Source organism: Mobula hypostoma, chromosome 13 (assembly GCF_963921235.1).
Source record: "Mobula hypostoma chromosome 13, sMobHyp1.1, whole genome shotgun sequence".
Taxonomy (NCBI): Eukaryota; Metazoa; Chordata; class Chondrichthyes; order Myliobatiformes; family Myliobatidae; genus Mobula; species Mobula hypostoma.
Genome location: NC_086109.1, coordinates 64,646,057 through 64,672,754, shown reverse-complemented (window position 1 = coordinate 64,672,754; position 26,698 = coordinate 64,646,057). Strand labels below are relative to the sequence as shown.

The following is a 26,698-nucleotide window of genomic DNA, read 5'->3' as shown; positions in this document are numbered from 1 at the left end:
CGAAATTACTGGCATTTCAGACTCACATGTCTTTGTTTGAGTTAGTTTAATACTTCGAAGTTACAAAACGTGACTTTGCTGGTCTAGATGATGCTGGATCTCAGCTGCAATAGGATCTCATTGTCTCCCCGAGGCATGAGGAAACCATGCCCCTACCTACTCTTGATAGGCTTTGCCAGCAGGAAAAAGCTAATATTAGCTTTTATAATATAATAATAATAATAATAATAATTTAATATTAAAATTAATTTGTGTCATTAAAAAGATAACTCTGCCAGTGTCTAGAGGTAAACCTTGCATTCCAAATCTTTGTCTGTCTAAGATGTCATGCAGGTCCATCCGCTTCAATGCATAGAAGTTAGTGGTTCTGTTCAGAATTAGCTCTTGCACTTTAAGGTGATGATATTGATACAGCAAACTGTTCCAAAGTGTTTCACAGAGGCAAGACAAAAAAAACTTTAAGCAGAATTTTCTGCCTTGTCCAGATGTGTTGCCAACCACTTGAAAGACTGGGTCCATCCCTCCTTAAAACAAGATGATTACATTTATTGTTACAGAGCAGATTCTTATTCAGCTAAAGGTTGGCTCCGAGTTCAGATTTTGTAAAATTTGTGCATTAGCCAAAAAGCAAAGATGTATTGATAAATGAGAACCATCAGGCAATCAAAACAACTGCAAAGCATATTTTAAAACTCAGCTCCAATATGAAAAGACCCTATTGTCAGTTCATCAAATGTCCAAGATTGTGTTCAGACTGTTGGATTAGTGGATGAACCCCAGGGATTGGTAGAAGATTGCAAAAATATGTTTCCATCTAACCAACCTCCCTATCATTTGTTGAAGAATAGTATCGCAAGCTGCATTTTATGGATACTGGAAGATTGGTTCTGGCACCCAGAATACAAGATTAGAAACCAAATGTTTCAATGGACATCAACAACTCAATTAGACTTGCAAAAGAAAAGCTCAACATCTTGAAAACCTGGATTCCCAAACAATTACTAACCCTGAAAGCATGGGTTGTTGGCCTCTCAAAACACCCTTTGTGTGACCAGCTGCTTCCTGGCTCATCTATTTGAATTAACGCTGTCAAATGGTGCACGAGACCGGCAGAAAGCAACCATTGTCATCTGCAGCCACTCAAAAGGGTTAAAGTCCAATTCTTCTAAACTGATAGAACCTTTACTGTCTGTAATGTTAAGGTTCTTGAAAAAAGTGGAGAACAAGGAGCTGTTACAAAATCTCCATCTCAGTCGTTTGTGGAAATGCATTGTGTGTTCTCAGTTTCATGGTCCCAAAATGGAGCTGATAGTAAGAGTTGATGTTAAGAGTTTAACTGCTATCTCAGAGTTTTATGTGGAATCCATATGTTCTTTTATTCCCATTGAAGTATTAGTTGAAAACAACAAATCAGAAATCTTAAAGCGAAGTATTAACTTAAACATCATTGAAAAGTTTCTAGTAAAAGACTGCCATCTGTTTCATAACTGAATTTTATGGTGAAGAAACAGTGGGTATCTCAGTACCAAGCACTGCCAACCTTCAATAGATAGGTTGGCTTGAAATATATTGCACTGTATTGCTGCTGCAAAACAACAAAATTCACAACACACATCAAAGTTGCTGGTGAATGCAGCAGGCCAGGCAGCATCTCTAGGAAGAGGTACAGTCGACGTTTCAGGCCGAGTCCTGACGAAGGGTCTCGGCCTGAAACGTCGACTGTACCTCTTCCTAGAGATGCTGCCTGGTCTGCTGCGTTCACCAGCAACTTTGATGTGTGTTGCTTGAATTTCCAGCATCTGCAGAATTCCTGTTGTTTGCGTTTTTAAAATTCACAACATATGCCAGTGGTATTAAACATGATTCTGATTCATTGAACAATTGATGGGATTTTGCATGTACTGACCGTAGTTCTGTGTATATGTGCCACCTAGTTCAAGATTACCACACATGACTTTGAAATGCAGAAGCCCCAAACTTAATAACAACAGTTTGCCAAGATTTTCCAGACTGCTCATGGTATTGAGCTGTTGAGGACAAAGTCGTAGCATTTTTGCAGGGTTATCTGTTGAACAGCCCACGTCAGGTTAGACTGGGTCCAGGAGTGGGGAGCCCTTTTATTTGAGTGGAGAGGAAGAAGTCAGGTTTTAAATTGTTTTGGTTTATTAAATGTTTTTTATTTAAGTGCAGAAAACAAACTACTGTGGAACTCAGCAGGGTGAACAGCATCTGTAAATGCAACGATAGTTTTGAGTTGTGATCCTGCGTCAGGCCTGCTCAGATTCCAACATCTGCAGTCTTGTGTATCTTGTACAGAAGTGCTTTGAGTTGCAGTTTTGTCGACATTACCTTTCTTTCACTATTTATGACAGTGTCAGTCATTTATTTCAACTTTTTCCTATTAGCGCTTCAGCACTGGACTGGCTCTGCAATTGTGGCCTGCAACCACCAGCACAGCACTGAACTGACTCTGCGGCTGTAGCCTGCAGGTGCCGGGCTCCTGTTCCGACATCACTCACCTCAGTGGCTCTGTAGCTGTGGGCTCAATTTCGGGGACTCTGCAGTTAACGTTATTAGTTTACTTTTATTGTTTGCATGATTTGTTCTTTTTTGACACATTGGGTGTTTGATGCAGCTATAAAGAAGGCAATATAGCGGCTATATTTCATTAGGAGTTTGAAATAAGCTGCAAAGAATTGTAAAAGTAGTCAGCTCCATCATGGGCACTAGCCTCCATAGTATCTAAGACATCTTCAAGGAGTAGTGCTTCAAAAAGGTGGCGTCCATCATTTAGGACCCCCACCATTCAGGAAGTGCCCTCTTCACCCTGTTACCATCAGGAAGGAGGTACAGAAGCCTGAAGGCACACACTCAGTGATTCAGCAACAGCTTCTTCCCCTCTGCCATCTGATTCCTGAATGGACTTTGAAACCATGAATACGACCGGACTACTTTTTTAATTTCTGTTTTTGCATGACTTATATGCATCTATATACTGACTGTAATTCAGATCTTTTCTATATTATCATGTATTGCATTGTACTGCTGCCATAAAGTTAACAAGTTTCACAACATATGCCAGTGATAGTAAACTGGATTCTGATGTCTTGTGTGGGGTTTTTCTTTAAATGGATTCTATTGCGTTCCTTTGTTTTGCAGCTGTCTGCAAGAAGACGAATCTCAGGGTTGTGTACTTTATTCATACTTTGAAATTCGAATTTCCCCAGGGATGTCAAGTCCATCGTTTGTAATCAAATTACTTTTAACTGATTATGTCAACACTCCTTGGCCACTTTATTGGGCATCCCTTTACACCTCGTTAATGCAAATATCTAATCAGCCAATCATGTTGTAAAATCTTAATGCATAAAAGCATGCAGACATGATCAAAAGGTTCAGTTATGGTTCAGACCAAATATCAGACTGTGATCTCAGTGTCTGTGAATATGAAATGATCCTTGGTGCTAGACGGTGATTTGAGTATCTGAGAAACTGCTGATCTGGGATTTTCACACACAACCGTCTCTGGAGTTTACAGAGAATGGTGAAAAGAAAACAAAACCAAAAAGCATTCTGTGAGCAGCAGTTCTGTGGGTGAAAATGCCTTGTTAATGGGAGGAGTCGGTGGAGAAAAGCCAGATTGGTTCAGCAGTAACTTAAATAACCATGCATTACAACAGTGGTGTGCAGAAAAGGAACTCTGAATGCACAAACATGTTGAAACTTGGAGTGGATGGGCTATGGCAGCAGAAGACCATGAATATACACCCAGTGCCACCTTATTAGGTACAGGAAATATATTCACATCAGGAAAATTATCTGTTACAGAGGTTGGATTTGAGATGCCTGGGGAATCAGAATGACATTTAAGTGGCTGCCTCTATCATGGCATAAAAGTAAAACAATAACTTGTAGTTAGGTCATGACTATCATATGTGTCTTACTCATAAGTAAATAAATATTTACTCCGATGAAGTGTATGCATTTTGGGCATTGCAGGGTGCCACAAACAATGGTTCAATCATCCTATTTAATATCAGAGAATGTATGTAAAATACAACCTGAAATTCTTAGTCTCCGCAGACATCCTTGAAACAGAAGAAGTACCCCAAAGAATAAATGGAAGAAAAAAGCATAAGAACCCAAAGCCCCTTGCCCTTTGGCCCCTCCCATGCACAAGCATCATCAGCCCTCCCCTACACCCGCACATTCTAGCAGAGAGCATCAGGATTCCCCACACCCACTATGCAAGCAACAGCAAAGCCCCAAAGAGAGACTATGGTCCGTAGTCCATCGAACACTATTGTTCATCCCAACAGTTCAACATCCTTCAGGCTCTCTCTCTCCCACTAACAAATGACAGATACCACTTTTCCCAAGTGAGTGGGGAGACAAACAGTCGCCGTTTCACTGTTACAGTCTGTCTGTTGCAGCGCTTTTATTTCGAGTTCCCCCGACTCAAGAATCAGCACAAACTCTCCTCACCACTGAGTGAATAAGAGAGAGTGATCACCGACTCCCAACAGCTGCACTCGCTGGCTCCATGTTCTGGCTCCCCTGGGTGCTTAAGTCCACGACACTAGCAAGAAATTGGGTCTAGAGGGCCGCACCCCGAAGACGCTTGTCTTCCAGGCTGCTCCTAGAGATACCAAAAATGTGGCCGATGGGCGAGCTCCGAGAATGGGAACATGCCATGTTGCAGAACTGCACTTTGAATGCAGTTGTAGAACACAGACTCTGACATGACCCCTGCCACCTTAAAAAGGAAAGTAGGGACTTCAGAAGAAGAAAAATCCAAACTGTTCTGCTGATGGGCTGGGAGAAGTCACACTCTGGAGTTATCAAAACAGCAAAATGATGAGCAGATTTGCTGAGAGGAGCCGTTATTATATCTTTACAGGATATAGATATGGCCAGCAGTGTCACCCTTATTGTTCCTCCCCAGCTGTCCTCAAACTGACGAGACTGTCAAGAGCCAATGGCATCAGTGGTTGGTTTGGAGTCGCAGACAGGCCAAAGAGAAAAACAGTAGATGTTCCCCCGAAGAACATCAGTGAACCAGAGAGGTTTTCAGAGTCAATGCACGTTTCGTAGTCACAATTTTACATCAATTTTAATCCCAGACTTGTTCAATTATTTCAATTAGAGCTCTTTTGTTACCATGCAGGATTTGAGCTTGTGTCCCAGTGGTCTGGAATTCTGGTCTGTTAATTCAGATTCTATTCTACTCTCCATATTAGACAGGGAGAAGTCTCACTGTCTTCAACCAAATATTTCCCCAAATCTTTCTTGCCTGGTGGGTAATAACAGCTCAGACAAAAGGCTTTTCTTGCTTGAATCATTTCTTCCTCAATATTGCGCTGGACAGTCAGCCAAAGTACTGTGCTCAGGTCTTTGCAGTGAGGCTTGAAGCCACACCTTCTGGCTTATGGTATCAATGAGGCATGGAAAAACCAGCTGTGGAGGGGATGACATAGGTGCAAAATAATAAAAAGCCATTAAGAGGCACACTTTTCACAAGAAAGTGAAATGGATCTTTCTACTATAGGATTGGCACAGTTCTTTACAATTATGGATGTGGTGTTTGTGGGAACAGGGAAATTGTTTGGCAAATTAATGTCTGAGGGATTCAATCCAATCGATACCTGATTATGCATTGTATGTTGTAATTATGAATCTATTGGACCAGATTTTGATATAAATTGAGTGGCTATAATACCAAGTACCTTTTTAATGAAATTAATCTCCAGTAATTTTGTTGCTATTTAAAATTGAAATATTTCTAATGAGGGAATATTGACGATAATATTTGATGCATTTTGCTTAAAAATTTGGATGAAGATTGCATCTTTGTAACAGTGAGCCAGAATTTTTTTACTATTGCTTAATGGTGTTAAAATAGTTTGTTAATGCTGACGTTATGGCTGGACGTGAACGCTTTGTGAGCTTTCTTTCTAAAGCTAGCTCTTAAAGGGATAAATATTCTTCAAGACGCCGTTCAAAGTCAGAGTCATAGTGCACTGCAACAGAGAAACTGGCCCTTCAGCCAGTCAAATCTTTTACTTGCCTGGTGTTCTGCCTAGTTCCATCTACTGTGCACTTCGACCGAAGTCCCCCTATGTTTCTCATCCTGCATTTACCACTTCTGTCAGTAATTTGTTCCATGTTTGGACCACCCTCTGAGTGCAGAAGTCCCCCCTCAGGTTGCCCTTGATAATTCCACCTTTCTCCTTAAACCTATGGCCTCACATACTAGCTTTGCCCATCCAGAGGGGAAAAGCCTGCATGTGTTCACCTTATCCATACTCTCTCATAATTTTGTACACCAGAGTTCAGGGAAATAATGTACAAGGGGAAGTGAAAATCCCACTTCAATCAAATTTCTCATCAGGTGTTAACACACACAGAAGCATGTGCAAGGTTGAAGAGTTATCTGTTGATGTTACATGAAGGAAGTTCTGGACCGGAGTGAAGTCACATTGGGAGAAATCTCTGGATGCTGGGTGGCAGCAATATGAAGAGGCAGTGATGGGACTTTCAGAGAGCATGTTGCTTACGAGCTGCACTGTCTGTGCTGTCCTGTGCATTCCTTACAGCTTCATATGTTGTACAGTGGGGGAGCATTCTGACAGGCTGCATCACTGTCTGGTATGGCGGGGGGCGGGGGGGGGCGGGCTACCACACAGGACCGAAAGAAGCGGTAGAAGGTTGTAAATCTAGTCAGCTCCATCTTGGGCACTAGCCTGCAAAGTACCCAGGATATCTTTCGGGAGTGGTGTCTCAGAAAGGCAACGTCCATTATTGAGGACCTCCAGCACGCAGGGCATGCGCTTTTCTCGCTGTTACCATCAGGTGGGAGGTACAGAAACCTAAAGGCACACACTCAGTGATTCAGGAAGAACTTCTTTCCCTCTCCCATCCAATTCCTAAATGGACATTGAATCTTTGGACACTATCTCACTTTTTTTAAATATACCTTATTTCTGTTTTTGCACATTTTAAAAAAAATCTATTCAATATATGTAATTGATTTACTTGTTTATTTATTATTATTATTTTTTTTTCTCTGCTAGATTATGCATCACATTGAACTGCTGCTGCTAAGTTAACAAATTTCACATCACATGCCGGTGATGATAAACCTGATTCTGATATGACTTCTGTATGGAATGGCAGTGTGGAATTTTCAGTCACTAGTTCCATAGGATGCGATGTTGACACTCTAGTCAGTGTCCCAAGTACTTTTAACAGAATATAAAAACAAAAAAAAACTCTGGGGATGCTGAACAGATCAGGCAGTGTTTGTGGAATTTAGTAACTTTCATCAAAATGTTTCAATTACTTTTATAAACACAATCATGAGATCCTGCAGATGCTGAAATTCTGAGCATCAATTACTTTTGGGAAAAATATCAAAGTTATTTGGTGTTATTCAATTACTTTTAGCTTTGGATGTGTAAAAACGCAGTATGTCAGAGTAGTATCCAGGGAAATGGGGTTATTGTTTCTGATTGAATTTCTTTCAGATTTCCCATACCTACAGTTATTTAATTTTCAAAGGTTTCAAAGGTACATTTACTGTCAGAGAAATGTATATAATATGTACCCTGAAATGCTTTTTCTTCACAACCATCCATGAACACGCAGGCTTGCTGTACTCCAAAGACTACTATTTCACCTGGTATTTGACATACCACAGGCTCTCTCTCTCTCCCTAATAAGGGAGAAAGCGATGTCTCCGTTTCACAGTGAGAGGGGAGACATAACAAACAACTCGCTGGTTTACAATGTTAAAAGTCCGTTGCGTCACTTTTTCTGAGCTCTGTGCCAAAGGTCTTGGGTCTCTGGGCACACAGCTAGAGATCTTCCATCTCCCATGACACATGGATCTCCTGCCCAGACACTGACCTCCAATCCCCCCATCTGCAGAGTCATGAAATCTTGGTCCTCCAAAGGCGAACGAAGCTCTTAGGCCAAGCCCTTGACATGCCGAACAATGGCCATTCATGAAACCTCGAAAATGGGTCCCATTCCCACAAAGAACCGTAGTCAGTATGTAACTCCAGGTCAGGGTCTTCAAAAGAACCCTGAAAGGGAAAAATAGAGATATTAAATATGGAAATAGAGCTGTTTCTGAAGAAGCAAGCGAAGGAGTCACCTTTAGGTGACATTAATCCTCCTAAGTTCCTCCTCTAGTATTTTCTCGTTCTCAGCTTGATATTTTATGCACTTGTGTTGGATTCCCAAATAACATTTATAAAATGTTATATTGTCGACAGGCTGAAAATGTTAATTAGCAAAGTACATTTATTATCAAAGTCAGTATGCACTATACAACCCTGAAATTATAACCCTCAAACATCCCCCACCGTACTCACGCGCAAAAAAAATCTCGAAAAAGCAACAAAAAAAATGAGAGAAAACACAGAATATAAAACACAAAGGCATATTTCAGTACAATTCAGCTCAGTGTTCATGATCTACCACAATTCAAACATCACCCAAAAAGTAGTAATGAAGAGCACCTAGAACTGGAGCACATCATATAAACTGAATTGGGGTCCAAATCTACACTCCACGTCAATTAAACCTTGCTCCAGCCCCGCAGGCTGACAGCATTGAGGGAGAGCGATCACTTGAACCCAAAACCAATGCTTAGTCAAACTTCAGCTTCATTTCCCCTCATTGGTACATTACTTCTATTGCCATCTGAGTGTGCTGGCAGAGGGGTGTTGGATAGCAAGGACATCAAAGAGAGGGTGGTTACATATTCCCAGATGTCCTATGTTTTGTAGCAGGACAAGTTGGTTATCTTCTCCAAACAATCCAGTTTGCTTGAGGTCCATGGCATCTGTCTTCAACACAGGTGAATCACAGTTTATCAAAGTGACATTGACTCTGTATATAAATTCCAAGAATTACCTTTAATTAGGATGAGAACAGACTTTCTGTGTGTTTCTTTTTCACATCAGAGACGATAAGGTGCTGAACATGAGTTGTTTCAGTTGTATTTTATGATCAGCAATCTATAGATGTACCATAGAGAGCATTCTGACAGGCAGCAGCACTGTTTGGGATGGGGGTTGGCGGGGTGGGGGGGGTATCTACTGCACAGGACCAAAAGAATCTGCAGAGGGTTGTAAATTTAGTCGGCTCCATCTTGGGTACTATCCTACAAAGTACACAGGACATCTTCAAGGAACGGTGTCTCACAAAGGCAGCGTCCATTATTAAGGACCTCCAGCACTCAGGACATGCCCTTTTCTCACTGTTACCATCAGGTAGGAGATACAGAAGCCTGAAGGCACACACTCAGCGATTCAGGAACAGCTTCTTCCCCTCTGCCATCCGATTCCTAAGTGGACATTAAACCCTTGGACACTATCTCACTTTTTTTAATACAGGTTGATCTTCACTCATCCAATTATCTGTAATCCGGTTCCTTTGATAATCCGGCACTGCTTATGCTTAATGTGATCCTTCTGTAATTCGGTATTTTCACTAATCTGGCACTCCTCAGGTCTCAATGGTGCTGGATTAGTGAAGGTCGACCTGTATATAGTATTTCTGTTTTTTGCACAATTTTTAATCTATTCAATATATGAATACTGTAATTGATTTTATTTATTTATTTATTATTTTATTTTGTGTTTTTTTCTTCTATATTATGTATTGCATTGAACTGCTGCTGCTAAGTTAACAAACTTCACGTCACATGCCGGTGATAATAAACCTGATTCTGATTCCGATTCAAGAGAATGTAAGCTGGTAACAAATGGTCAGCAGCCTCACTCATTTTGTTTTTTGTCTCAGGCTTGGTCTTGGTAAACTTAGTATTACCTTCTATTGATTTCAGATTCACAAATCATTTTGATGTGGTCAACTTTATTAAACTAACTTCTGCAATTTCTGTGCCTCCAGGTGGGTCACAACTGTGGCATCGGAGTGTTCGGTCTCATGTGGCAGAGGAGTTCGGCAGCTCAGAGTGAGATGTGAGCAGGTGACAGCCAATGGAACTTCGAAAATTTTACCTTCAGCACTTTGTGCAGAAGAACAACCTCCAAATAAAGAGGCGTGTATATTACAGCCGTGTGCAATGTGGGAGAGTGCACCTTGGGGAGAGGTATACCAAAAATTATTTGATACAGCAACGATATGAATGAAAGCATTGGAACTTGTTACCTAAGGTACAGTACTGTGTAAAAGTCTTAGGCACATATACATCTATAGCTAGGGTGCCAAAGACTTTTGCATAGTACCGTAATAATTTTATGTATTCTACTGTATTCTGCTGCAAAAAAAAATCATGACTTGTGAGTGATGATAAACCTGATTCTGATATGAGTCTCGATTGTGGACTGAGAGTGGGAAGAGTGCAGGGAGAGGGGAATCATAGTTGGGAAAGGCGGAAGGAAGAGGGGAGGGAGTGGGAAGCAAACCAGTTGTTTGGAATCAAATGACCTTGCCTGGTCTCTCATGGTGTATCTGTACCCATGCCACCACCACCCCAGCCATGGTCCTGGCACTTCTCCTCTGCCACAGCCATACCCTGGTACTCCACCTTTGCCATTCCCAACATCCTTTGCTCCCACCTGATTTACAAACCCACTCTCTGCTCCACGTTGACAACATACTGTGTAATGGTTTTAGTCACCCGAGCTAGACATACAGGTATGTGCCTAAGACTTTTGCACAGTACTGTATATTTTTTGATATTTCTAAGAAAAATTGATTTGTGAAAATAAAACAGGCAAAAAAGTTACACAAGTTATATAACAAAGTGAAAGAAAACTCACCAGAACATAAGTCCAAAGGAATTTTCCACATTATATTTAGTTGCATAATCAAGTTGGCATCTTGAGTTCAAATGCAGTTTCAGAATTGTAGGTTTCTATCATTTAGCACATGACAAATTACCTGTAATTCAGTATATGGGCTAGATTTTTGTCTCTTCCATTTGGGCAATGTACAACTGAATATTACATGAATGAGACTGCATGCCTGTAGCAGAAACTATCTGATGGACCTGCCATTTAATTAATTGATGACAAGTTAAATGGACTCGATAACAATGTGTGCTTTGCTGGTGTTTTCCTTCTGTGCAGCATTCATGTTTGCTTTTGATCTAGAATGTTTGAAAGGAACTTTATTCCAAAATCACTTTGTGAGCATTTTGTCAGGATTTCCCTTTGAACCAGTATTAGTATTGATCGTTCAAACTCTTTCCTTGACTTGGAAATCAAGTATCAAATCAATCACCCATAGTGAACCTCTCTTTGATTCACTATTACTGAACCCATTTTTTAAAGCTATTGCCCCTATTAAAATTATTCCTAATTGTATACCAGCAGAGTTACTAAGCTAAGGTGGAAACAATCATTTGTAATGGAATAAAACTTTTCTCCCCAAGCTGAGTTGAAAATAAAGTGTTGAACACAACAAATCAGTTTTACTTGCTGCAATGGAACAGCTGTTGGCCAGGGTATTGGATGATTATTTATTGGGGTGAGAGGGAATAATACAAATCCCCTGTGGTATAGCTGATGCTGTGTTACATTACGTGTCATGCCTGGTCTGTATTTTTCTCAGAACAGCGGTCTGAGTTGTTGTTTCCACGTCCTGAACACTTGGCCTTTTTGCACAGTAAATTCAAAAATGCTAATTTTATTAGACTGGGGATTCATTATTCCACAGCCATAGAAACATTGAGAGGCTCTTTATAATACTTACAAAATTGGACTCAGGACTTGGTGATAGGGCATTCAGCTAATGTTATGTGATGCCAACAGTTTAATCTGTCATCATTATAGACCTTTACATAATGACTGTGGGCTTATTAATGGCAAATTACTATATTTTGTCTAATTTAATTTCTGAAACTAATATTATTTTAGCAATGCCATTGAAGTGATAGTCTACTGAGACAGACAGATCCAAATTTCTGGAACAATTTGCTGAAAAATCCATGATACTGTGGCACAAGATTTAGTTGAAGATTGCAAAGAAATATGATCTTAAGGTACCCAAATGTTTCGCGGTAGTACTGGAGATACAATGGAAAAAAATTAATAGCCAATTTGCGCAAAAAAACGCAAAAGAAATTATGGAAACACCAATGTCCAAGAATAGTAAAGCTTACAAAAAGTCCATCACAAGAAAAGCCCACTGAGCATGTCTACAAGAAGTGCTGCCACAAGAAAGAGACATCTACGATTAAGGACTGCCACAATCCAAGCACAAGGACCCCCAGCATCTGGGCCATGCTCTCTTGCTGCTGCCATCAGGAAGGAAGTACTGGAACCTTAAGTTCCACACTACCAAGTTCAGGAACAGTTACTGTCCTTCAACCATCAGGCTCCTGAACCAGCATGGATGACTTCACTCACCTCAACACTGAACTGATTCCACAACCTATCGACCACTTTCAAGGACTCTGCAATTCATGTTCATTATTATTTATTTACCTGTTTTTTTTATTATTATATGTATTTGCACATTTTGTCTTTTGCACCTTGGTTCTTTGTCAGTCTTTGTGTGTAGTTTTTCATTGATTCTATTGTATCTCTTTGTTATAGTGTGAATGCCCGCAAGAAAATGAATCTCAGAGTAGAATATGCTGACATAGACACACTTTGATAATTAATTTATTTTCAACTTTGAACAAGAGGAAACAAGATTACAGGAGGACATGGTGAATAGGTGCAATAATGAGGCATTTGTGTCACATCTATTATAGCTGAGAGAATAGAACTGCAGTGTTACGAGATGTCAAAAGGTTCAAGAGCATAATAATAAGAGAATTCACTTTAGTGTTGCTACTTTGGTAGTTTATGCTGTACATCCGTGTAATCATGATTTACTGCTGGGTAATGCTTAATTTCTGTCAAACATCTTTGTATTGACAAAGGGATTCAGAAGAAGTTCATGCAAATGTTGCTGGTTTTGAAGTGCTTCCTGCATGTTTGTTCTTTGATGACAAAAAGCTTTTGTTGGTGATTTGGTGCTTCCTTAGATTCATGGCTGCACCATAAAAGTTATCCCAGCTGTCTCCATTCACAAAATGTCACACAGCCCAGTATAGTTACCAAGTTCTGTTCATTCAAGACTTCCTGGTCAATCCATTACATTATTCTTGAGTTTTTGTTTCCTGGGTTCTTCCTGAATTTTTTTCAACCAACTCATCTTGTGTCCATACATCTGATGTGTTCTAGCACGTGAATCCCCTTACGTGTGGCAATTGTTGTGCAGCAATATATTTCTTTCCAAACGCACTCAAAGCTGCCCACTGAAAGCCAGACAACTTAGGAATAAAGTTTATAACTGATTTGTCTTTTCCGGATTTCCATTTGATGATCTGTTACAAATTTCAGCGTATTTACAATTTGTACCTTGAAGTGTGCTTGGCCATTTTTAAACAGTGGCAACTATTTACTCTTTGTGTTTGGCAGTGCTCGGGCCGTTGTGTGGGTCTCAGTGTTGCTGTCCAGCACCGCCAAGTTGGATGCCATTATACAAATGGAACATCAGCTGCAAAGTCCACTTGTGAGAAAACAGAGAGGTATAATGACAAAACCATTGCAATCTGCAATGTCTTTGCTAATAATAATAATTGTGACAAAATTGTTAATACATTTGGATGATATTGAATAATTGAACTATTGAAGTTCAACATTAAGAAGTAGAATCCTATGTAAAGTGAAGTTTAGAATGTTACTAATATCAGTTTCAAGTTATCAGAACTATATACTTTGAAGTCATACAATGCCTCTACTTTCTGAAAACAGCTGATCTATACACACCAGTACTCAATGACTCTCTACAGATGTGCTGTGAAGCACATCCTAGCATGCTATATCACTGATATGGAAACTGCATTATGGCAGATAGGATGGCTTAACAACAGGGAGGTAAAATTGCCAACCATCACTGGGACCAGCCTACTCACCCGCCATATACAGAGCCAACTCACCAGCGAGGACAGATATATGTACAGAAAGGTACCAGAAAAAGGCCAGTAATATCATGAAGGATCTCATCCACCCTGCTTATGGAATGCTTGTGCAACACACACAAAATGCTGGAGGAACTCAGCAGGCCAGGCAGCTTCTATGGACTGTACTTTTTTCCACAGATGCTGCTTGGCCTGCTGAGTTCCCCAGCATTTTGTGTGTGTGGCTCGGATTTCCAGCATCTGCAGATTCTATCTTGTTTATGGACTGTTTGTCCCACTCCTGTCAGGAAAAAGGCTACACAGCCAGCATCCATTCTGAGACCACTAGACTCAGAAACTGTTACTTCCCCCGAAACCATCCAGCTGATCAACACCTCTACCCATTAACCCAATCCCCAAGCCCCACCACCACTGTATACATCTCACCTAGCATCACTTTATGTATGTACATTCAGTCAATGTATATAACAGTTCCTGGTACATTGTGTTTTAGAGGATCACTTTTATATTTATTTATTTTCTTCTTTATACTCATTGTATTTTATGCTGTATCGAATCTGGAGTAAAAACCATTTCACTCTCCTTTACACTCATACACTGAAGAATGACAATAAACAATCTTGAATAGCAAGGTCTAACACTTGCTTGAACTGCTGAAGTCACACTATTTTAGTTGTTAGTACCTGGGTTACTGATTTACCATGATTAAGTAAGTTAATATACTGTACATCATTTCCATATGAATTTATGGGACTTTAGGTCAGAATTTTTAGTCAGGAATTGGTCTATGTACCTCAGGCTCCTTCACTAACCAAATAAATCTAATAGTTTTCAATACATGAAATTTTCCTCATTGGGAGTAAGAACCCTAAGAATATTCCAGCTGAAGATTGTCCTGACAAATTTGCGGAAATTTAATGGATCACATTTTACACCTGTGTTTATTTTCTTTTCGTAAATGAAAAGAGATCTAGTACTTTCCTGGCATACATGATGATAAACCTCTTCTTGAGCTTCCAGCTGGGTATATGTATTGATTTTAACCAAAGTTTCAAAGTTTCAACTCTGCCATCTTCATCATGGATGAAGTCTGGGCATATCTAGTCTGTTGGTATTTGTACTCTCGTTATCCATCCCTCCTGACTGGTTAGTCCTCATCCAATCAGATTTTTGCTCTCCCACCTTGCTTACAATAGAATTCCAGTTATCTCTTAGAGTGAGATCTTCGTCTCTGTTAAAATTCTTTCCCTCTATTTTTATTTTAAGGCTTCCTTCACCAAGCAGTCCCAAAAGCCACTGGCGCAGCACAGCAGTTTTGTGCCATCAAAGTCAATCCTGTGGGCGTTGTGAATGCAGTGTTCTGCTTACACCAATTTCTTTGCGTAACCCAAATGGACACACCTCCTGTGTTACTTGATGTGGGTTTCCACTGTGCGTCCCAACTGGCCGATATACACTGCTCCGCATTCACGGGGAATCCTGTAAATGCTGCTGTCCAGGGTCTCTGGCTGGAAGCCCGAGAAAAGCTTATTCTTCTTTTTGTAATCTGTGCCAAAAAGTTGTTCCAAGCAGTAATGACATTTGTAATCCATAGGCCTGCTTCCGCAAGACAGTGTAAATCAGATCGATGTAATGTGCGCTGGAGGGCGGGGCCATGGAGACAGTGTGCAGCGTCATGTGGAAGTGGTTTCCAGTCTCGCCGAGTAGCTTGTATCCACAACAGAAACAACAAAGCAGTGGCAGATCAGTACTGTGGGTGGCAGAGGCGGCCAATCACGTGGCAACATTGCAATCTAACTTCTTGTGACAGTAAGTATGTTTCTACCTTGTGTAAAAGTAAAACTGTTTTTTAAGACAGGCAGGAATTTTGTCTTTAAACATTCTACATGAATAAAAAAGGTTTAGGAGGATATGAGCCAAATGCAGACAATTGGTCGAATAGACAGCTGAGTTGGCATAGGCTATGTTTTCATGCCTGTGACTGTTAGGAACCTTTGACTAGAATGATGTAGTTTGCTGCGATCTCGTGCAGTCTTATTCTGTGTTTAAGATGTGGCAAATGAAAAAAGTGAATGATATTTCCGTTCTTCAACCTGATGATGTGTCAGTTATTTAGTTGTGGATACGTTGCTTTCAGCTTCTGACGGAGACTGCATGGACACAATGCGTTACTGTGCACTTGTGAAACGTCTCATGCTGTGTCACCTGAACACCTACAAACAGAGATGCTGCGATTCCTGCAGGTTGCTTTAATTGACATACGCCACTGTTTGCCAGGTCATAAGACTGTGAATCGATCCATAGAGAACTCCATGTAAAGGAACTGAATGCAGTACGTCGAACGCAAGCTGACCAGAAGGATATTTTAATTGTGTTGTAAATCTGCTTGTACAGAAATGCACAAAGGTTTCTTTGCTGTTCATTATCTTAGTCAAATCTGTAGCAGCTGATTCTTAGAGAAAGAGTTGCTCATCTGTTCTGTTGTACAATCTAATATGGACTTGTTATGCCAATGTATTCTCCGTCATGAAAGATGTGTGCTTAGGTTGTATCGTAGAAGCTGCTATGCGAATAATTGTCTGCCACCGGTGGAGAGAACTGTTTTTAAACATCTGGGTGGACTTATTTCACAGCTTTACAGTGAAGGCAGGTTAAAATTACAACCTAGGTGAGTTATGCTTACAATCTAGATGATGAAAAGGCAGAGCAGACTCAATGGGCCGAATAGCCTAATCCTGCTCCATTCTCTTCTGGTCTATGGTCTTATGATTATTGGCAAAATTTTTTGTTAATTTAAATCACAGCTTTTCACATCTGATTGTTATTATTTGGATCTGTGGACAAAAATGGGCGTGAAAGTAACATATTTAGTAGTTCACACTTTTAACTTGTAGATGGATCTAGTGACAGCATTTTTACACTAAAGAATCTCTATTTCCAATGTGAATCCCATATCTGAAGGAAATGGCCAACTCAGCCTATGCTGTTTCAAATATTAGCAGAGTTAAAGCATTGAATTTACTCTGTTATTCTTGATTACAAGGAGGTAAAAGGTCAGCTGCAGTTACACAGTGAATGGGGATAATACTTAAAGTACCTTCTCACTGATCACCCTTTACTTTGACTGCTGCATTGCATTTTTGATACAAGTCAGTTATATTAGGAAGTTGACTCCACTTGGGATGCCAAGCATCAAACAGCATTCCTTTTGGATTCAATAGGATCAAATTAATGAAGAGAAGGAAATCACCATTGTTCAAAAAAATTTACTTTTAATAATTGTAGCATGTAATTAGTGACAAGGACATTCTAAATTACATTGGCTATAGAAGGAAATATTCAAACAAATCCCTGCCTCTGGAAAGTCTCAATCAATTTCAGATTTACTGCTAATAATTGACCTTTCATTTTTAAACTAAAATTGCTGCTGAGAGTTGGTGTCTCACCTTTACATTGGCATGTAATGCATTTAATTCACCTCTCTAAGTAGGTTAGAATCCAATTCTGGGAGAGTGCTGTCAGCTCAGTTCTAAAACCAGAGGCAGAAAGTAGCCCTTGATGTAGTTAATATCTGTGCATCTCACAACTTCAGTACAATTCTTGCAATAATTCCATATGGATAAAAAGATTTAATCATGTTCACCATGACCTAACCATATTAATTCTGCATAGGGCCAGTGTATTCCTAACAGGATACAGATTCGACCATAGGTCCAAGGCTGTAATATCCTCCAACTGTTTCAGGTTGGTAAAGCCCCTTATCCAGCCATTAGACTAGGGATCAGTTTTAGCATAATGGGCCCCAATCCCTTGATGACCAAATCGGCTCCACTGATCAAATCCCTCTAACTTTTCCTGTCTACACTCACCGCAACCATAACAGCTTCCTCTCTGATGACATCATCTACAAAACAAGTAACGATGAGACAAGCTAATCTCTCACAGCAATAATATCATCCAACATGATCCCAGAGATCTGGAAGCGCAGAACAATCATCCTCTGCCTTTATTTTAACTAAACTGTAGACAGGGGAATTTAAGTTTCCTGTTTAGGGATTGACTGTCACCCCTCTCTATCTCTAGAATATAAAAAAACAGCATTGCTCTTGGGATGGTGTAGATAATGAAATCTCTACTCATCCCATCAAGCAGGATGTTCTGAGAGGGCTTGTTCAAGATTAGTGTAGGGTAAAATCGAGGGATGGTGTTGGTCTAAAATAGTTCTACCTTATAGATGAGAATAAACCCTGCCCGCAGAATATTTTTACCCCATCTCTCAAAACACAAAAGAGAGATGATCATTAGAAACACCACAATTTTTCCATTATTTGATGAAGTTGAAAACAATAGTTTTGTTCTTATAGATCATATAAAAATAGGCATTCATACTGAGATTAACCTCAAGGCCAGTCTTTATATAAAAACTCTCTAGCACCTTGAGGATTTTAAAATGTCCTAGCAGGAATCACTCACAAGGACTAGTGAAAATCGGAGGAACACAACAGATCAGGCAGCATCAATGGAAGGGAATGAACAGTCAACATTTCGGGCCGACACCCTTTTTCAGGACCTTTAATAAATCAGTGATTACCACAGCTGGGTCTTTATGATTCTTCTAAGTCCCCTTTCATTAAAGTGTTCAACTTAGCAATACTTTCATTACATCGGTGAATGGCTGTGAGAAATACCTTCTGACAATGATTTAAAATGAGTGAACCCATCAGCTTCTCAGCCAGAATTTTTGTAATTAACTTTAGTAATATTGATCCAATAATATGCAAATTACTGTTTTAAAATTTTATTTTTTTCCACGCCATTAGATCATAAGGGTATGTATTTTACAACCCTTAACCCAAGATGAAAGCATACAGGCCAATAAATTGGAGTCCATCTTGCAGATCTTGTCCCAGCAAGATGATCTAGTTCTGCTACTGTATTGTTTTATAAACCACCTATCACATTTGAAACCTTGGTTGCTGTAAAATTTTGTAATAAATAAGAACCATTGGCAGAGTCTACTTATGTCTCCCTTATTATTAATAACAGCAAGCCAGAATTTGAAATAGACTCTTGATCAATACCAATGGGACAGCCTCTTCTGTAAGGCTGCCCATTAGTTCTTTTGCAAATCCTTTCTATTGTTTTTATACCTCTTCTGTACCTTTGGAGATAAACCAAACTTCTTTGTTTTAAAAGCCTCCTTCCTGCTTCCTTTAAAATCTTTATCTCTATTAGATGTCAAGAGGCTTGTAACTCTCCCAAAAATGCTAAAATTCTTCCCCTTGGCACCAGGATCTCTCTGATTAAAAAGAAATATTCACCTCACCCAAAAGCTGGGCAACAGATATCCTTCCCTCACTAATAATGTCTTCACAACATTTAATGTAGAAATATTAGAATCGTTACCAATACTGCTTCTGAGACCTTGAGCATCCTCATGAATATTGCCATCATTAACTCTTAATGTATGTAATGTTATCATCAGCAGCAAAAACAATCACTGAACCTTCCCTATTATTAATATTCTGGTTCTCTTTTAATTTACAAAACTTTAGCCTCTTATCTAAAACCTGCTGATCAGTCTGTGAACCAATCAAAACATTAATGTTTTTCTTGCCAGCAAACCTGCGTACCAAGACCAAGAGCAGATTAAGTTCTGGCTTGGACTGAACGGATGCATTCCTACCTTTCTAAACAGTCTTCTACTCAACTGAAATAACTATTGAATGAGACAAGAAAGCTTGGCTATTTTGAGTTTTATCATAGATTATCTGCTGCAAAATACCTAATACTAGCGTAATATTAAAAACCACTCTAGGGAATTAAACAATACAATTTTTTTTTAAATCACCGGATAGATTGCCAGCCACAGCCTATAAACCAGGGTTCAGACTGTTAATTTTTTTTTATCAAGATACCATCATTTGAAGAGTTAAGTGAAAAATAAATATCCATTTTTAAATGTATAGAAGCTAAAAACCAAGTGTATAAAACACCAAAACCTTCACACCAGATAACTGCACATTGAAGAAAACTGAGTTCCAATAATAGATACCCAAAAGCACAATAGAACAAGAATCTAACCATCCATAAATAAATCTGAATATATTAATCGTCCCACTAAGAACCGCCAGAGTAGTTTGCGATATGTCAAGTTTTGTACCTCTCGATGCCAAGAAAGTCCATCGCTTTCGAAATCTCAGGAAACCAAGAGCCTGAAGCAGGGATTATAGCATCATAAAATTGGATCTCAACAATATTCAAATTGCCTTTTAAAATCGAATCCAGATGCGTATACTTGTTGAATTTTTCAGCGAAGGTGGCGCCCAAGTTCTTTTCAAATCTAATCAATACATCAATGACAACTGTTCTTCTATTTTTGCTGAAAAGACAACATCCGGAATCTAATCATGGCCTAGTCCTAAAAATCTGTTCTTTAAAAACCAGTCAAAGCAGCTGTGGCACCTCTGGAACATGACATATCTAAAACCTTGTTATTCCAGTGAACCTGCGGTTGCTTCGCTGCAAGGCACAGGCTGGACGAGTGGCTAAGTGTTTCCCTGGCCAGCACTGATCTCCTACATGCCCTAACCATACTAGTTGTGGCCAGGCCCAGTGTGTTCCTAACAGGATGCAGGCTCAACCAGAGGAGATAAGCTTCAATGTCCTCCCACTGTTTCGGGGTTGTAAAACCCCTTATCTGGCCATTAGATTGGAGATCATTTGTCTAAGAATAGGCCCCAATTCTTTGATGACCAAGCTCACTCTGTCAGTCAAAACTCTATTTTGCTCCAGCTTTTTCCTTTTTACACCTTTGCTCACCACAACCATATCAGCCTCCTCTCCAATTATATCATCTACAAAACAAGTGGCATTGAGACAAGTTCATCTCTCAGATCAGTGATGTCATCCTGGCAGCTGGAAAGTCAGTCCAATCACCCTCTTACTTGAGTTCTTAAACTCCTTATTTCCAAACTCTAGAGAGGGGAATCTGAGTTTCCAGTTTGTGGAATGACAGTCTCCCATCGCTACTTCCAGAATATAAAAAAAGAAGTCATTCATGCCCTTGAGGTGCTGTAGATATTCTTTAATGAAACCTCTATTCGTCCCATCAAGTTTGACCAGGGTATTCTGAGAACTGATAGCCCTCGTTCAAAATTAATGAAGAGTGAAATGGAGGGATAGTGTAGGACTAAAATAGTTCAGCCTAATTAGTGGGCTTAAGCATGCCCACGGGATATATCTTTACCCCATCTCTCAAGTCCGCTAGACCAATCATCATTAGAATACCTATCCAAAAGTCAATTCTGGACCAATGTACTACTTTTCCTGCTCTCCAAGGTCAATAAAACTAATTTTTCACATACCAGATATTGATGGAGTTAAAATTCGAAGTTTTGTTTTAATACTTCATTTAAAATCCAGCAGTCTTACTGAGATTAACCTCAAATCTGGTGTTTTTGTAAAAACTCTGTAGAACTATGCCCTTGTGATAATCTCTCATTGGCCATTTCATCAGCAAAAACCAGGGTATATCTCTGCACTGAGGTGGACTCTCAACCCATCCCTAATGACTATAAAAGGATGTTAATAAATAATAGAGTGGAAAGCAGGTCTTCCTGCTTTAGCCCTCAATGTAGGAATGTGTCCATCTTGGCTTTTACATTCTCAGTATGATCTCAGGAGTCTGTATACATGTTTGTAATGAGGTCGACAAAGTTGGCATCAGTGCCCCTCTTGCCCAAGGCTTTAACAATAAGTTTGTGGCTGATTTATCAACACTTTTGATAAATCAACAAATACCACAACCAGAACTTTGTGATTCTTTTTATCCCCCTTCATTAAATTATTCAGCATAGCAATTTCACTGATACCAAACTCCAAATAATAGTTTTAAAAAATCAAATGTTAACATTTTTTGAAAAGGTAATAGACACCGTAGAGTGAATTGATTCAGTACAGCCAGTTCCTTTAGTGATATCATTCAGACATTACCTGGAAAGAAATCATTGCTTTTCCTGTTGACTCTGTAATTTTAAGCATTGGACTTGCATTTAGAATTGCTCTAATGAAACTTTCTTTCCTTCAAAGTAATAGTAAAACTATTTTCTCGTAATAACTTGAGTAATGAACTCACAAAAAGCTCAGATTTCACTTATTTATAATGTGTTAGCATAGCCGATAGTGTTTACATTTTGTATGCTACAGTTTCAGCTAATTTCATTCTCAAAAGGTTCCTCGTTTTCCTAAGGCCAAGGGAGCAATTTATTAAATCCAATGCTCCCTAGCACTGTTCCTGCACTGGTGAATCACTTATACTCAAGTGCTTTTTCCTTTGATCTTTCTTCCCTGGTGGAGTTGCACTTTCCCGAACATTTCTCCGCACCCAATTCCCCCAGCCACTCCAGCTGATTTCAAAAGCTTGCTCTGTACAAAAGTTAGTGTAGATTAGCAATCATCTCGACATGTCTTCTGTATCTGAGCATGTACAGGTATCTGAGTAAACTACTATCTTTAATGATATATTATAACTTTATATTTTATATTTCAAAATACTCATACCAACTCATGTTTTTTCCTTCGAGCATTGATTAATGCATAGCCCCATTGAGCTTTATTAAAATTCATTTCTGGATGCTATTAAGATGACAGAATATTTTCGTAAGAGTTAAATCAAATGTGAAATGCAAATTTTAAAATAAAATGGCAGCAAAGAATATTTCTGCATCCAAATTTCTATGAAGTAACAAGCCAGCACTGAGCAGCTCTGTCAATGTACAGAGCTGATATTGCCACTGACGTTATAACCTTGAAAGAATCTCATTACTATAAGTAATGAGTTCAAATCTTCATTTTGTGTTTTTTTTTTGCGACTCAGTGTGTTCTTGAGATCTTTCTTGAAATCAATTACTGACAAGAATTGAGAATATCCTGCTGCATTTTATTTTGGCTCAGTAAGTAGCATTCAAACTCAACCATTTTCATTCTCACCACTCCTTACAAAAGGGATAAAGGCAAACCATAAAAAATTATTTCATTGCCAATTACCAAAATAAATACAACTCTTGATAAATTAGAGGAAATATCTACAAAGAATTATATACTACTCTCGTAAATATATGGCCACATAAATAATAATGTATTAAATTTCAGTTGAACAATATAAATGAGAAGAACAATAATTTTGCTGAAACTCAGTTGGGAAATAGTTAAATATGTGTTCAGCAGTAAGGCTAATCTTTTATTTGAGAATAACAGTATTATAGGCAGTGGCAAATACCATTTGTACACATTTGTGCCTCCAATTATGTTTCTGTATACAGCTGTTTTAAGTTGGTCTTTTCCCAGAATAGGATACTGGGCACTTCGGAGAATACCCTGTGATTTTACATTCTCCAAATCGCTAATGGGTCTTGACCTTTTGAAAAAAGGTTGTGCATAAATTAAACAAATTATTGTAACATATTACTTGTACATATTTATTTTCTGTTATGAAGTGCAATACTGAATAATGTACATTGTGTGTTATAAAGAATATTTTTGTTGGGACTTATTTTTTACTACTATAGCTTTTCTTCCAGGCTGCTTTTCTCTTCCTATTTAAAAGAAAAATGCTCATAACCACATTAAGCACTTAACAAAACCTGTATTTTTCAGACATACAAATGCATATTATTTGGTAGTGAAATTATCCCTAGGTCAGGATTTAAGAATCATTACCTCAAACTGTACTAAATGCTAAGGGTATCTGAATTGCTACCTACTAACTCCATGGAGCCATTAACCCTTAAAAATCAGGCACATGAAAATTTAGCAACTTAGTCCTTGTTGCACATGTTCCTTACTAGTTTGTCTAGTAAAATTCTGTGGTGCTGAGGAGTTCAAACTTTAGTGAGGCAAAAGTCCTGAATCAGAGCACCAGCATCTGTTGGTCTCATTTAATTATGTAGACTTTCACTCCCTTCTCTCATTTGAGTCTCTAGCACCTTTGACTTACAAAGATTATCCTTTTGCTTCAATGTTTCCATGGCTACACTCCCCTTTTGCCTTTACTTCACTCCATTATAATTCCTCTGGTCTTTTCATCAGCTTACTTGAAGAGCCTCCCAATACCACCCTAACTTTCCTTTGTCCCACCATTAACAGCTGAAGGTGTTTCCTCACAAAATGTATACACTTAGTTTGTGTGCATAATAGTGGCAGCAGCATGGTAGAAATTGTTTTTGTTGTGGATTGATCAGAATAATGTTACTAGCCAAGGCTTTGACCACCATAGTTATGTGTTACATTTTCTTAATAACAAAAATATGGTACCAGCTCTAAGGCTTGGGGGGAAGAGGAAGAGCTTCATAGGCATAATTGGGGCATGGGCCTGGGTCCAGTGAATTCTCCACGTGGCCATGTATTGGATTAGCTGTAGGATATCAGTTGAAGTGCCTAGAGGGAAGCAGAAGAGGAGAGGAGAGATGCGTGAGGTGCTTAATGCAGCATTTGGGAAAAATGTCATCATTTGGTGGAGAGGAGTGTGGGTGGCGATTTAGTCTGTAACTGGACCATTAACAAGGTGGACTAGTTGAAAGTCAGGGTGGGGGCGTAGTTGGCTGTTGAGGAAAGGGGAAGATTGACAGGTGGTCGAGCTGGAGGTCGTGCTTGGGAATAAAAGTGAATGAGGTTTTGGTAGCTACAAAGACTGGTTGGCACAGGAGTTACAAATCATGGTCTCACCTAGAGCAACGTGGATTAATTTCTTCTGCACTACTTGAGGGAAGTTACATAATTGGGTGTGGCCATCAATTTAGGCTGCTGGGAACTGCCAAGCTAATTTTCTGGAATGTCATAGAAAACTCATTTTAGCCCTTTTTCCTTGTATGGTGCCAACATAAGTAACACTGTGTGGCCTTATTTCTAATGCATTATCTTTTTCAGGTCCTTGGCCCATTCCTCATTACCATTTAGTATGTTGTGTCCCTCATGTTTGCAGTATACCTCTGTGAAATCTTAGTCATCTTTATAAGAAGATCTCTCATCTAATGCTACATTTAGGTGAATATTATCCAAAATCGAACTTCAGCTAAACTATTGTTGGAAAGTCTAAGATGTCAATCTCCTTTATGGCAGATTCCTTTCTTTATATCTTAACATTTCTTCTCACCTCCATGTCCCTCCCTTCTGATGTAATCCTATTCCCCTTTGTAGTTTCATAAAAGAATCAATCCCCCATCCCCTCTCAACTTCAACCCACCTTCATAGTTTTTCCCCACTGTGATCAAACACTCCCCCTCACCCCCCGAATCTACTTTCTAGCTTATTTCTTCTACTCTCCAGTGAAAGGTTGTGGGGAAAGGTCTTTGTGTGCAATTGTCAGTGTGTCACAACATGGAAGCTCACCTTTCAGCTGAGTGAGTTCATGCTGACTATTAAGTACCCACTTACACTAATCCTACTTTATTCACCCCGTATCCTCTTCCACTTCCTCCATGTCTCTGACATGTGGGAGGAGAGTGGAGGATCGAGAGCAGCCGCAGGGGGAATGTACTGTATAAAATCAGATAGCACTGGAGTTAGCTATTGAACCTAGGTTATGACAGATGTGCGGCAGCTCTACGAGCTGTGCCACACTGCCTCCGTACGTTGTGGGGAAGGTGTGTTTTACTGTGCCTCTTACACAGCACAACCTCAGAACCTCGTTCAAAATGGTAGACTATCACCCACCAGCCAACTTCCAGCCCAATAGACAGTTATTTACTCTACAGAAAGTGCAATGCTCTGAGGAGCCTCGCAAGTGTTTGGACCCCTCTGATGTTACATTCAGCAAGTTTGAGTTATGCCTAAAGTTTCCCAAATGGTTTTATAGCCTGTTGCATTTGAAGCTATGAGTGCAAAGACATTGAATATTCATATATTTTGTAAAACATTTTCAGGCTTTCAAAACAGCAGCTCATACCTGTATTGAGGATATATAGTCATGGAAATAGTATTTGTGCTTTGTATGTAATCCAGTTTGTTTTGTGTGTGTGTTTTCTCAACTACGGTTTAATAAAAGTGATCTGTTAACCACCAATAACTCATGTTTTATGAACTATAAGTTCTTCTTGTGTAATTTGTTGGGCATCAAGACAATATTATAAATCTGCCTATAATTGCATTATTATAAATACATTAACACTTGGGTCCAGACCTTGTGCTGGGAAGGGTCAACAGGAGAAGGGAGATGGATTGAGAGGGATGTCATCGGGTTAATTCACTCAACGCTCAGACACTGCATAACACAAAACCAGTGTGGAGTTTGTACATTCTGCCTGTGACCACATGGTTTTCCTCTGGAAGCTCTGTTTTCTCCCATTTTCCAAAGATGTGGAGGTTAGTAGGTTAATAGTCTACTGTAAATTTACTTTAGTGTATAGGCTAATGGAAGAATCCGGGGAGGGCTGATGAGACTGGAGAGAATGGTGGGACTGGAGCAGAGGGTTAGTGTAAATGGCCGATTATGATTGGCATTGACTTGGTGGACTGAAGGGGCTGTTTTCATGCTATACCTACCACTCACTGCCAATAGAACTATTAAAATTAAGACAGAAAACCTAATCTGTCCCCTTTCCTGGCAAATTCACATCATGCTTCCAATTTTTTGTAACTTAATCACTAGAAGCAGTTTCTAATCAATATGTTGTCTTCACTCCAAGTGCTGGATTGGTGTGCTCCAAATGGTGGATTAGTTCAAGAAGGCAGCTCATCACCACCTTCTCA

At 39.4% G+C, this 26,698-nt stretch overlaps 1 protein-coding gene across 1 annotated transcript in view; it reads left to right on the top strand.

Moving 5' to 3' along the window:
• adamtsl3 (ADAMTS-like 3) overlaps positions 1-26,001 on the top strand; it is a 760,337-nt gene extending 734,336 nt beyond the window's left edge. The window contains exons 29-32 of the mRNA XM_063065855.1: positions 9,922-10,123; positions 13,449-13,558; positions 15,546-15,760; positions 16,089-26,001. Of these exons, the coding sequence (XP_062921925.1) occupies positions 9,922-10,123; positions 13,449-13,558; positions 15,546-15,760; positions 16,089-16,204 (643 nt within the window). The 3' untranslated portion in view covers positions 16,205-26,001. The remainder of the gene's footprint in view (positions 1-9,921; positions 10,124-13,448; positions 13,559-15,545; positions 15,761-16,088) is intronic.
• Positions 26,002-26,698: the final 697 nt, after the last annotated feature.